Below are 14183 nucleotides of genomic sequence, written 5' to 3'. Positions count from 1 at the left end.
AGTCAATCGTGCAGATCGACGAGTTCCCCTCATCCTATTTTCTGAAAAACAGTACACATCACATAAACATTAGCATCATATGGTTCATGTGAGAACACATGAACCAGCATCACATACATAGCATACATAACATATCATTAATGCTCATGCATATAATCATGGCATTTCACATCATCATCAAAAGACAGGACTACTCAACCTATCCTAGTGGACATGATCTTTCCTATTGTGCTTGACCTTCTATAACATCTATGAGCCCGACACACTATAGGTCCGACCATGTGAACCTAGGGCTCTGATACCAATCTGTAACAGCCCGAAAATCGGACCGCTACCGGCGCTAGGATCCAGATCGACTTAAGATCGCCGGGACCCGTAGCAAGCCTAACATACATCCTGTGAACCTGTTTAATCCCATACATGATCAACAACATACATAAAAATTAAAACTTTTCTTTTCATTCATGAACCAAACTCAACCTGTGCATGCATTAACATAGACATTAACATTAACCCCACCATGGAGTCCTCATCAATGCTCCAATGGGGTGCCATAATCATGCATTAAGTTTGGTAAAACATAAATATCAATAAAAGATCATGCATTCATAAAGGGATTACACAGCTAGGGTCAAGCACACTTCTAAACCTCAATACCGTCATTACATTACATAACTCAACATTACATTACAACATCCATCATGTCCACTACTAGCTATTACATAACCAAAACTTTACTCTATCCGACCTCCTGCTCTATCCTGTACCTGCAAACCTGGGGGTTAAGGGAACGGGGTGAGCTAAAAAGCCCAGTGAGCAGAACCATAAAATATTTTAATTATTCATGCTTTCATGGAATGCATCATAGCACAGACATTTCGCATCAAGGACGGACTTGTCGCCAATAACTCTCATTTCCATAAACAATAATGCAATTGCTCGAACGCGTGGCATGGGCAGCCCGGGACTTCATGACATGGTGCCAGGACGCGTGGCATGGGCAGCCCTGGACTTCATATGTTACATACTGAGAGCTCTTGGGTCATCCAACATCCATCCACATCAACAATAAAAATACAATGCATCATATTCGTGATTACTAATGCAATACAACCTACATAAACATAGCATTTATGATGCATGGATCATGCTAAACAATTTATCAAATTTTAAAACATAGTTCTGTTCCACTCACCTCTGGCTGATGCTCTAAAGACTCTGAAGCAGCTAGCACTGCTGACCTCCTCGGTTCCTCGGGTCCGAACCTATACAGGTGGACTCAGATGAGGGACCAAACATACATAAACATAACTCTAAAACATCCCCCAAAAATCCCCTAGAACACCTCAAAACAATCAAGGAATTCATGCAAAGGAAGGCTAAACAGGGCACTTTCGGCGGCAGGTTCGGCGGCCGAAAGGCCCTCCAGAGCCGAAAGTCATGCACCTTCGGCGGCACTTTCGGCGGCCGAAGGTTCCCTCCAGAGACGAAACTCATGCATGTTCGGCGGTACCTTCGACGGCCGAAACTCCTTTCCAGAGCCGAAAGTCCACTTTCGGGGGCAGGGTTCGGCAGCCGATTCATGCTATCACAGGCAGGTTCGGTGGCCGAAAGAGCCTTCGACTGCCGAACCTGGTTTCTCACAAAAGGGCAGAAACTCAGCTCAACATGCACAAATGCCTCCCAACACATCCAAACATGCATTTTCCTATTCTACAACATGCTCACTCAAGCATACAAGCTCCTAGGGGCTTCAAACTATCCTAAACCCCAACTACAACACATCAAACAACCAACATTGCTCATAAACATAACATTTAACCAAAAACTCAACATAAACCTACACATGCATTTCTACCCCAAGAAACTTCATAAAACTTACTTAAAACGTAAAAGGAACTATGGATCTACTCTTACCTCTTGTAGAACGAGAGGAGAGGCGATCCAACTCGGAGATGGAAGAGATCCGCTCTTTGGTCTCCAAGTTTCCAAAACTTGCTCTTTTTGCTCAAATCTCTTCAAATCAACATAAAGCTTATTAAAACATGAAAGATCGGAGGAAAAACATCAAAAACAAACCATAGGAGAGCATGAACTCACCGTGGCCGAGAATAGGGAAAAAACTCGCCCGTTTCGGCCATGGAGCTCTTATATAGGGCTGGCAGACCACCTTTCGGCAGCCGAACGTGCCCCCACATCTCATGCAAGTTCGGCGGCCGAACATGAGGTTCAGTGGCCGAACATGAGGTTCGGCGGCCGAACATGAGGTTCGGCGGCCGAACATGAGGTTCGGCGGCCGAACCTTTGAGACTTTCGGAAGCCTAACATGCCCCCTAAACCATCCCACGTTCGGTGGCCGAACCTGGAAATGTCTCTTAGCCTTTTTCATTCAAAACTCAATTTCCTTATTGACTTAAAACATAAAATACATTAAAATATTTCATAAAAACATGACTTTACCCTTCTAGAGGTTTCCGACATCCGAGATCCCACCGGACAGTAGGGATTCCAATACCGGAGTCTAGCCGGGTATTACAAGGGTTCTGCCTTACTGGCAAACCCAGTTTCGGCCGCCGAAGGAGGGTTCGGCCGCCGAACGTGCTAAGGAGGTGGTTTCGGCTGCCTAAGCTTGCCCCCGAAAGTTTGGAATTTCGGCTCTAGAGTGGGGTTTCGACCGCCGAAGGTGCCGCCGAAGGTTAGGGACTTTCTCCTCTGGAGAGGACTTTCGGCCGCCGAACCTGCCGCCGAAAGTGTCCTGTCCAGCCTTCTTTTGCATGTTTTCTGTGATTATTTTAGGATGGTTTAGGGGGTTTTTGGGGAGTTTTATAGCGTTGTTCTTGAGCTAGTTTGGTCCCTCATTTGAGTCCACCCGTGTAGGAACGGACCAGAGGAACCGAAGAGATCAGCAGTGAGCACTGCTTCAGAGTTTTCAGAGTCAGCCAGAGGTGAGTGGAACTAAACTTAATGTTTTAAATTGAGAAATTAAATGCTTTTAGCATGTTTCATGCATCATGATATGTAATAGGTTGACTGCACTAGAATACACTACTGTGACGCATTGCATTATTCTATACTTGTACGGATCGGACATAGAGTAGATTCATTAGCCCTCGGAGTAAAGTCCTGAGGAGCCCTGAGAGGGCCGGGCACAGAGCACTAGAGGCTGCGGAATAAAGTCCTGAGGAGCTCTTTCGCGGGCCGGGCACAGTTTAGAGGGAATTTTAAATCTGTCCGTCTGAGATGGGTGATTTACTTGTGATGTGATGCATTCCATGTGAGCATGTTTTATTAACATGTTTTATCTGTTCTACTCACTGGGCTATAGTAGCTCATCCCTCTCCTTTCACCCCAGTCTTGCAGGATAAGAGTTCAGAGGGGAGTCAGCAGGGTCCAGGAAGAGTAAAGAGTTTTGTAATCGTATAGTGTGGACATGTAATTTGTGTTAAGAGATGTATTAGTCTTGTATAGAGAGTAGTACTGTGCTTGACCCTTAGTTTTGTAACTCCCTTTTGTATACATGGTCTGTTTCTTTTATGTAAATGTTTTCTTGATGTGTATGTGAAAACCAAGCTTAACATAATATGAGTTTAACCCGTCTAGAGCAAGCTCTAGTAAAGGGGTTTCAGAGTTAGTGCATGCACAGGTTGAGCCTTGGTCAGAGAAAAATTTTATGTTATAGCAGAAAATGTATGATCATGTATGAGATTTTACAGGTACACAGAGAGTATAGCAGGCTTGCTACGGGTCCCGGCGACCTTAAGTCGACCTGAATTCTAGCGCCGGTAGCGGTCCGATTTTCGGGTCGTTACAGTGGGTGTTATGAGAATGGAAACTTCGATGATGAAAAAATCTCTCTTGTTTCCCACAGACGACGCCAATCGATAATCTCATATCCAGTAGAGGTTAGGATTAGGGTATGTGTGAGTGAACTTGGTTTTTCTTTTTTCTGTCTATTCTTTTGTCCTTTCTTTCTTTTGTTGTCTTGTGATGTGTAACTGCCACCCTGCCATAATACCTTGTATGTTGTCATGCAGTACCATACGTACAAAGGCGCGGTTCTCCTTTTCTCTATCAAGTGGCCATTTAATTTCATTCGGCGTTCATCTTAATACGATCCGATAATGGAGGATTTGCTGCTTCATGGACTCAGCCAATGGACCAATCTGAACTCATCTCTACTAGGCTCAAGTCTTATCCAACCAGACCCATTAACATGAACCTAAGGCCGACCTCCTGAGAATGAGACGATGAATTGAACTGTCTCAAAGGTTAGGCCTTGCCTTCTTGTCGCAGGCCTTCCGAGCCTTCACATAGTTAAGATATCTGAGGCCCAGCGATCAAGTGAATTAAAATACTATTCATAATAAAAGCTTTAAGAAGTAATTATAATGCTAAATTTATGAATAAAGTAATAATTTATTTTGAAATAATAAGATGTACGTAAATTTAACATTATTTTAATTGTTATTAATTAAGAAAATGAAGATTTAAATATTAATTACAGTTTTTCATTTGAATTTTATTCTAATTTTCGAGAAATAAATTTAAAAATACTTCATTATAAAATTTATTAATTTTAACTAATTAACTTATAAATGTTTAATATATATAAATTTGCAAAAATAAATTTGAGCAATTTACAAAAATAAGAATTTGTTCTAAATAAATTTAATAACTTTTTAATACCAAATGTATAGTGTGCAACGATTATTATTAGTTAATAAGTTTATTGGTCCTTTTTCTTATTAGTTTATTTAATTTGAATCCAAATAAGACATTATTAGATATCTAATATTAAAAAGAAATAGAAAAAGAAAAAAAAATAATTATTAGAGTGTGAATCTAATCTATACATAATTATAAAAGATTATATAATTATAAACTAATTGATTGATAGAAGATTATTAGAAGTTGTATTAACAAGGTTTTGTAATATATTCATATACACAATTATTTTAATAAAAAAAAATATATTAAAATTGTCCAATTTTTTCTTATCTTATTATAAGGTATAAGTTATTTCTATAAAAAAATTTTTTTTTTCTCTTTCATTATGTTTTAAATTTTTGAAAATTTAGAACTCATATTCTTTTATGTTACTTATCTAAAATAATATTTGTCCCTCACCGTGCATCTAAAAAGAACGCAAAAATCGCCTTGCAATTCACTTATCTAATTTATTTGCTATTTGAATGTTGGATGAAAATGTTGATAATACTGTTAACATCGGGTAATCAACATCTCTAATAATAATATTAGCATCACACTCTTTTATTTTTAGATATCTAATATTATCTATGACTATGTGGGACTGTAATAGTATGGAAGGATTTTTTTTTTTCGAATCATTGGCGCTATAGACGTAGAGGTCCAGGTGGCTTCGTTTGGCATTTTTGGGTCGATGTTTCTTTTAGGCCGACTCATTTGCTTGGCTTTCTTTTGTCGTGGCTTAGGGATTGAATATGGTGGTGGTGGTGAGCAGATCAATTTTTTAATCAATGCATAATATATGATGTTTCTTCAAAGCCCATTAGGCTATATATATGTGGAGAGCAATAAAAGAAACACTAATGGCACAAATTCAAACAAACAGAAATTAGAATTCAAAGAGAATTAGTTCTCAAAGAATATAAAAAGAAAATCAAATCAAACCAACCGAAACAATCAAACCAATTCAACTGTGACACAGACAAACAATAAACCGATCTAATACAGAAAACTAAATGTCAATTGCATCATCCTTCGATCGATTGTACATCGCCAGTATTGATCGAGAATTCAAAGCAAACTCAAAATAATTGCAAAGTATTAAGATCATCGGAACGGTGAGTACAAACAAGTAGAATATTAGAGAATAGATATGTAAGAGAAAAGAAAGAAGAAAGAGGCCATCGACATAAAAATAAGAACACTCACCAACAACAATTAAAAAGAAAAGATATGACAAATTCAATTGACAGCAATTTAAGAAAACAGCAATTTAAGAAAGCAGTAACTATCGAACACATTGGTGCGGTGAAATTTTTTAAAGCGGGCAAAATGCATATTAACTAGGTGTTTTTGAATTTTCTTAATTCTTATATCAAATGTGGATTGTATTAACTTTCTATATAGGACTTTGTTTTTCATATTATCCTAGGGTTTATTTAATCTTATCTTGTTGTAGCCTGTTGGAAATTTTTAATGCAATGTACTTGCATTTGCCAAAAAATTAGATATCTAATATTCAATTTGGGAAAAATGACAAATAAATTTTATTAATTTAATAATTTTAAAAATTATATTTTAAACCTTTTTTTAATAATTATGCTTCAAATGCATGTAGGTGAGTCGTCCTAATTTGTCGCTAAGCACTCTGAAAACTGGAGGACAAAGGCGGCTACTTGAGGCTATGATTGTCGTATTCTCTATTCTTATCCCTGTAACCGGTGATAAAAGATCCTGATCACCCAACGGTGGTGTTTTTGTACTGACTATATGCGCTTCTTCCTTCTAGAGTTCCGGTGGCTTGCCCATAAAAATGGGGAACCCAGAGCCCAATCAAATTTTCAATGTTAAATGTAATAAATCAGCCAACCATTTTCATTGCAGAATACAAAATCCATCATGTGGAAAATTATTACCTTGCAGTTGCACTACAAGAGCTAAACTCAGGTTTATTGTATGAGTACATTCAGATGTTTTTTCAGATGTTGTCTTCCCCAGCTTCTATTCTCATGGCTTCAAGATATGACTTGCCACTCAATTTCCGAGCAAAAAATTCCTTCAAGTACTTCTCCAATGGGACTTCCTTAAAGATTGCTGGATTCTGAGGGCCAGTGAGGCTAGCTGCAGGGCCTAACACTGAGCCTAGATTTGAACTGTGGAACGTTGCAATCGAAAGCCTCTTCTTTGTTGAATTCACTGTCGCCCTATGCTCAATGCTCCGATAAACCCCATTGCTCACAATCTGCATAACAAATAAACAAGAATACATAATCAGGAAGGAGTAGGAAGACAACGTTGTTTGAAGCTAGTTACTGATAAATAGTACCTCCATGATGTCTCCAACGTTGACAACGAAAGCATTTGGAAGTGGTTTAACAGGAACCCATCTCCCTTCCTTCCGGATTTGCAGTCCTTCAGTTTCATTGAGCTGAAACACAATGGTTAAAGCATCAGCATCCGAATGAGGAGTTAAACCAATGGCCTTCTCTGGCTCGGGACATGGAGGATAGTAATTCATCCTCATTGATTGAACACCATCATTGAATAGCTCACTCATTTCCTCAGCTTTCATATTTAAAGCTTTTGCCATGTGACCCAGAATTGCCAAGGCTAGTTTCTTCATTTCACTTGCATAAGTTTCCAAAATACCTCTGCAACAAAAATATAAAAACGAAAATTCCAAGTAAAGGAAATTTCATATTCTTTGAGCTTAGGAAATTTTAGGAACGTAGAGACTTAGTGATATGAATAGACAATCGAATAAACCTGATCTTAGGAGGGAGTTTGTCAAAGAGGTTATTGTTCCTGAGATTGAAAGGAAGGGTGTTAATGCCAAACATGTCTGACCAGTCTAGCTTCTGCTCCTCTGATACTACAAAAGCCTGTCCAAAACCTTCAAAGTTGTCTGGCTGCTGCCACAGCTTCTTCTTCTGTTCATAAGGAAGTTCGAAGAAACTCTCGATTTCCAACTTCACTTCCTCTAGAAAATCAGTTCTCACTCCATGGTTCACTACCTGACCTTATCAAAATTTAATCAACTAATTGTAGAATAACAGGCAAGGTAATCAAATAATAGTTCCCAAGCTCTTGAAGCAGTAGCAAGATCCAGAGAAATTAGTTACCTGGAAGAAACCCCATTCTCTGCATGCGGAATGCAAGCTCTCCAACTCAGAATCCATGGAATCTCCAAAAGCCAATCTTTCAAGATCTATGACAGGAACCGAGGAGAGCAACGAGCTTTCATCGGAAATAGTTGGAGGATCTTGATCAGATCTTACATAGCGAGGTGGGATGGTGAGCAGAGATTCTTCGGCCAGCTTTTGAACACTAGGTACTATAATAGATTTTCCGAAGCTCATTGTGTAGTGATGATTCAAATGTCCTTCGCAGGACCAGTTTTCTGGAAGAAGAGGACTTAAGAGGGAGCCTTAAAGCTGAGATTCAAATAGCTACTATGATACAGATGATGACAAATTGCGGCTTTGATTTCATCGGAGTTTACACCATGTCTATTTCAAAAAATTTTCTCAGAAAAATTATATATAGCTCTCAATTTTAGCGAAATTAATATTTTTTTAATTTTAATAATAATTATTTATTATTGTGAATTTAAAGAAAGAGCAAACGAGTTGAAACGTTCTAATTTAATTTTATTCAAATAATTTTTTTTTTTTTAAAATAGGGGTTGGGGGAGTCGAATCTTAGACCTTTCAAGATCTACAGGATGCACTTTCCACCAGACTAAACCTTGGAGTGCGTTATTCAAATAATTTTTAAATTTATTTTTCATTTAATTTAAAATAATTAATTTAAATTATTTAATAATTTTATATTATTTATTATATATAATTTAAATTTTTTATAATATGTTTCAGTAAAAATAGGTGAGTGCTACACAACGAGATTGAATATTTTTCATAATTAATTATACAATGAGATTGAATATTTCTCATAATTAATTATACAACAAAATTGAATATTTTTCATAATAAAAATGAATAAGGCTTATACTTTTTACCATTATTAATATTTTTTTATTAGTTTATTTAATTTGAATCAAAATATAATTTTATAACGTATCTAATATTAGGAAAAATAATAACGGTAAAAAATAAACAATGATATATATATTCATATGGTTTTGATTTCTTTTTTTTTTTTTTTTGTGTTTTATTTTCAACAGTGGTTGGCTATAGAGATAGAGGCTCAAGCGGTTTATGTGGTTTGCCATCTTTTGGATTGATGCTTCGTTTTAGGTTGACTTGTTTGCTTGATTTTCTTTTATGTGGTGGTGGTCGTTACGGTGGTGGCCAATGATGGACTCAAACAGGGGTTTAGCGGCTATGGGTCCTCCTGAATTTTTAAAAATTTAATAGAGTATTTATGTAATTTTCATTAATTGAAAAAAAATTATCATTCAGTCCCTAAACTTTTAAAATAATTTATTAATTTATCTTAATTGAAAATTATTCATTAAAATATTTTTTCATTTTATAAAATAAATTTTTAAATTTTTATAAATTTATTAAAAATATTTATATTATTTAATTAATGTAATTTTAATTATATATATCATTTAGTATCTATACATTTAAATATTTATATTATTTATTCTCTTTGATCAAATGTAAAATAAGTCGATAACGGTTACTTTAACAAATAGACTAAATAATTTAATTTTATAAAATATAAAAACTTTTTAATTGAATAATTTTTATATAAATAAAAATTAGTAAAATTTTTTAAATTTCAGAAATCTAATAATAATTCTTTTATAAATAAATCTCAATACTAATACAATTTTAAAACAGTCATCCTACTTTATGTTCCTTTTCTTATTTATTTATTTTTATTTAAAAAATTAGGTTTAATCTTTGAGATTTTAACTTTATTATTTAATTTTTTAAAGTAGGTTATTTACTTATTATTTTTATTGAACACTTGAAATTATAGATAATTAAATACAATAAAAAAATATTAAATTAATTAAATATATTATTAATTACGCTTTAAATTTTTTAATTGTATTTTAAGTTTTTATAAATTGATAAAATTAAACGATAATAATTTTATTATTTTATAAAAATTTAGAGCATAATTAATATTATTGTTTAATATTGAAAATTAATTTTAATAGTTTATCGTTATATTTTAAATTTAAAAAATTTTAAATATAAATTAAAATATTAAAATCACATAACATTTTTTTTTAATAATAATAGTTTAGATTACTCGTATTAAAATATTTTAAAAGTTTATATTCAATATTTAATTGTGAGTAAATTAATTTAATTTATAAAATTTTATACATGTAATATTTTTTATTTCTCTACTTGAAATTAAATTTTAATTTAAAAATTTTATACATATAAATAAATATTTTTTATAAATTAAATAAAATTGAAGTCGTAATCGGAAAAAATAAAATTAAATCCCTAATTTAAATTTCTGCTTGCTTTCGTCACTGGTAGCGGGGCTTGCCATTTTAGTCTACGGTCAGGTTGGCAGTGGTGAGGCAATCAGCGCTGAAACTCTGTAAAGTAGGCAAATAATGTCAGCTAAGAGTTTTCCAAACTTCTTCTTGGATTTAGATTGAATTGTATTTTTGTGTGGGACTTAGTCTTTTATGTTATGCTATGACTTAATTTTATTCATTTGATCTTATCTTGTTGCAGCCAAGTGGATATTTCAAATGCAATGTTACTTGCACTGGTCAAAAAAATTAGGTATCTAATATTAAATTTAGAAAAAATGACAAACAAATTTTCAACTTTATCCATTTTAATAATTATGTTTTAAACTTTTTTTAATAATTATAGTTGAAATGTTAGTACATTCACACTTGACTTAGTGGTTTTTGGTGAGTCGCTCTAATTTGTCGCTAATCATGGGAGAATCTTTGAAAACCATGGAGGACAAAGGCGGCTACTTGAGACTGTGATTGTCGTATTCTCTATTCTTATCCCATGTAACCGGTGATAAAAGAGCCTGGTCATCTAACGATGGCGGTTTTGTGCTTACTGCACGTACGTGCCCATGCAAATGGGAAACCGGGAGCCCAATCAAAATTCGATGTTGATGTAATAAATCAGCCAATACCCATTTTCATTGCAGAAAATAAAATTCATTATATGGACTTGCATTTGCACTACAGTAGCTAAACTCAGGTTTATTGTATGAGTACATTCAGATGTTGTTTTCCCCGTCTTCTATTCTCATGGCTTCAAGATATGACTTGCCATACACTTTTCGGGCAAAAAATTCCTTCAAGTACTTCTCCAGTGGGACTTGCTTAAAGATTGCTGGATTCTGAGGGCCAGTGAGGCTAGCTGCAGGGCCTAGCACTGATCCTAGATTTGAACAATAGAACGTTGCAATTGAAAGCCTCTTTCTTGTTGAATTCACCGTTGCCCTATGCTCAATGCTTCGATAAATCCCATTGCTCACAATCTGCATAGAATCAAGAATACACAATCAGGAAGGAATTGGAAGACAACGTTGTTTGAAGCCAGTTTCTGATAAATAATACCTCCATGATGTCTCCAATGTTGACAATGAAAGCATTTGGAAGTGGTTTAACAGGAACCCATCTCCCTTCCTTCCGGATTTGCAGTCCTTCAGTTTCATTGAGCTGAAACACAATGGTTAAAGCATCAGCATCCGAATGAGGAGTTAAACCAATGGCCTTCTCTGGTTCGGGACATGGAGGATAGTAATTCATCCTCATTGATTGAACACCATCATTGAATAGCTCACTCATCTCCTCAGCTTTCATATTTAAAGCTTTTGCCATGTGACCCAGAATTACCAAGGCTAGCTTCTTCATTTCACTTGCATAAGTTTCCAGAATACCTCTGCAGCAAACATATAAAAACGAAACTTTCCGAGTAAAGGAAATTTTAGGGGACGTAGATATTTAGTGATATAAATCGACAATTGAATAAACCTAAGCTTTGGAGGGAGTTTGTCAAAGAGGTCGTTGTTCCTGAGATTGAAAGGCAGGGTAGTAATGCCAAACATGTCTGACCAGTCTAGCTTCTGCTCCTCTGATACCACAAAAAGCTGTCCGAAACCTTCTTGGTTGTCTGGCTTTTGCCACAGCTGCTTCTTCTGTTCGTAAGGAAGTCCGAAGAAACTCTCGATTTCCAACTTGACTTCCTCCAGAAAATCAGTGCTCAATCCATGGTTCACTACCTGATCTTATCAAAATTTAATCAACTAATGGTAGAATCACAGGCAAGGCAGTCAAATAATAGTTTCCAAGCTCTTGAATTGCTGTTATTTTATTATAGCAGTAGCAAGATCCAGAGAAAGAGCCTATTAAGTTACCTGGAAGAAACCCCATTCTCTGCAAGCAGAATGCAAGCTCTCCAACTCAGAATCCATGGAATCTCCAAAGGCCAATTTTTCAAGATCTATGACTGGAACCGAGGAAAGCAACGAGCTTTCATCGGAAATAGTTGGAGGGTCCTGATCAGATCTTACATAGCGAGGTGGGATGGTGAGCAGAGATTCTTCGGCCAGCTTTTGAACACTCGGTACTATAATAGATTTTCCGAAGCTCACTGTTTGTGGTGATGATTCCATTGTCCTCCGTAAGACCAGTTTTCTGTAATAACAGGACTTGAGAGAGACCCACAAAGCTTGAGAGTACTTGAGTTTCAAATAGTTACTACGAAGAGATGATGACAAATCCGGCTTTGATTTCATCGGAGTCCACTCCATGTCAAGTTGAAAAAAAAAAATTCTGAAAAATTACATAGAGCTCTCAAAATTAATTATTTTAATTTCTGTAATAATATTTTTTTAATTTTTTAAATATATCAACTAACAAAATTCAATATATCAACTAAAGATAACTGAGCACTTTTGATATATTAAAATATTTTATTATATACTTTTTTATATGTATTTTATTACTTTTTTATTTAATTATTTTTAATATTTTATTTTATAAATCAAATACTAAAACTCAAATGATTTTTCTATTTTTAAATTTAAATATTAAATAGAAAAGAAGTCTTATTTATGTTTAAATTTTATTTTTATTTCCCCTATTTTCTAATAAAAATTAACAAATTTTTTATTTTTTAGTTTCATATTATAATTATTCTTTTTTTAATTCATTCTCTTAAAATCTTAATTGAATTTCCCTCATTTTTATAAAATAAATAAATCAATAAATTCCTTTTATGCTCCGAGTGAAGCCCAATTTAAAATCAATAAGCCAGAACTTTCTTATTTTGTCCAAGGCCCATAAAGGAAGTTTGAAATTTTTTTTCTATATCACCATCCAGACATTGACACATGTCCCTCCCAAATGTTCTTGGAAAATTATGAAAGCCTACGTAAGCACTCATTCAACAAAGTCCAGTCATAGATTATTATTAAAATAATATCCCATATATATCCCTTTAATTTCCAAGATTTATTTTTAAAAATGGCTAAATATTTAATTTCACCCTTATACTTTTTGAAATGTTCAATTTAATCCATTTTCAATTTTTAATCTTAATTATATTTAATTTCACCCTTATACTTTTTGAAATGTTCAATTTAATCCATTTTCAATTTTTAATCTTAATTATATTACGAAATTTCACTATTAAATAGTGTTTTTTATATAGGAAGACAAGAACGAATTTAAAATTTCAATTAAGGTTTAAATTAGGAGCGAGTAGTATTCAGTTTGAAAAATTAATCGAATTGAATTAATTTAAAAATTCAGTTCAATTTTTTATTTATTTCAGTTTAATTTGATTTTTAATTTCAAAAATTTTAATTATTTCAGTTTGATTTGATTTTGATAAAAAAATAAAAAAAATTAAACTGAATCAATTAATGATAATAATATATTATTTTTAGTAATATAGAGATTAAATTTTAAAATATTTTAATTAAATTTTAAAATAATAAAAATAAAATATAAAAAATAAAAAATTTATTAAAAATTTAAATCGATTAAATCAAATTGAATTGAATCAAATCGATTTAATTTAATTTAATTTTTAATTAAAATTAATTTAATTTAATTTTTAATTAAAATTAATTTAATTTAATTTTTAATTAAAATTAATTTAATTTAATTTTTATAAATACTAAAATTTTAATTTTTAATTTATTAAATTTAATTTAATTTAATTTTAAATCAAAAATGAGTATTCTAAATCGGACCTTTTAACTTAATTTTAAATTGAAATGAATATTCTAAATCGGACCGCTCGAATAATGATTCTAATTAAATCAGTTATATAAAAGAACAGCTAACTGCTAACAGCTACACCTACCTGAATTATGATATGGGGTCCACCGAATAATCAACATTTCTAATTTTATAATTAGTCTTGCCCCATCTTTGAAACGAAAATGTAGTATTTCTGTGTTTTTTTATTCATTTATTTTTAATTATTCAAAAGAAGAACGTGCTAATTTTATATAAGACCTTAAGATAGACATGTGGTTTATATCATTCCAGA

At 33.4% G+C, this 14183-nt stretch overlaps 2 protein-coding genes across 2 annotated transcripts; both read right to left on the bottom strand.

Moving 5' to 3' along the window:
* Window positions 1-6559: 6559 nt before the first annotated feature.
* On the bottom strand, window positions 6560-8212 carry LOC110605459 (protein SRG1). The gene is made up of 4 exons (XM_021744052.2): window positions 7830-8212; window positions 7474-7721; window positions 7034-7358; window positions 6560-6949 (listed from the first exon to the last, which is right to left on the bottom strand). Exons 1-4 carry the CDS (start codon window positions 8064-8066, stop codon window positions 6686-6688), a joined length of 1074 nt encoding a protein of 357 aa, XP_021599744.1. The 5' UTR covers window positions 8067-8212; the 3' UTR covers window positions 6560-6685.
* Window positions 8213-10784: 2572 nt separating this feature from the next.
* On the bottom strand, window positions 10785-12447 carry LOC110604687 (protein SRG1). The gene is made up of 4 exons (XM_021742955.1): window positions 12037-12447; window positions 11654-11901; window positions 11237-11561; window positions 10785-11157 (listed from the first exon to the last, which is right to left on the bottom strand). Exons 1-4 carry the CDS (start codon window positions 12430-12432, stop codon window positions 10894-10896), a joined length of 1233 nt encoding a protein of 410 aa, XP_021598647.1. The 5' UTR covers window positions 12433-12447; the 3' UTR covers window positions 10785-10893.
* Between the last annotated feature and the right edge of the window lie 1736 nt (window positions 12448-14183).

The sequence above is a fragment of the Manihot esculenta genome, chromosome 17, assembly GCF_001659605.2.
Source record: "Manihot esculenta cultivar AM560-2 chromosome 17, M.esculenta_v8, whole genome shotgun sequence".
Lineage (NCBI taxonomy): Eukaryota > Viridiplantae > Streptophyta > Magnoliopsida > Malpighiales > Euphorbiaceae > Manihot > Manihot esculenta.
This window is presented reverse-complemented; position numbering and strand designations above follow the sequence as displayed.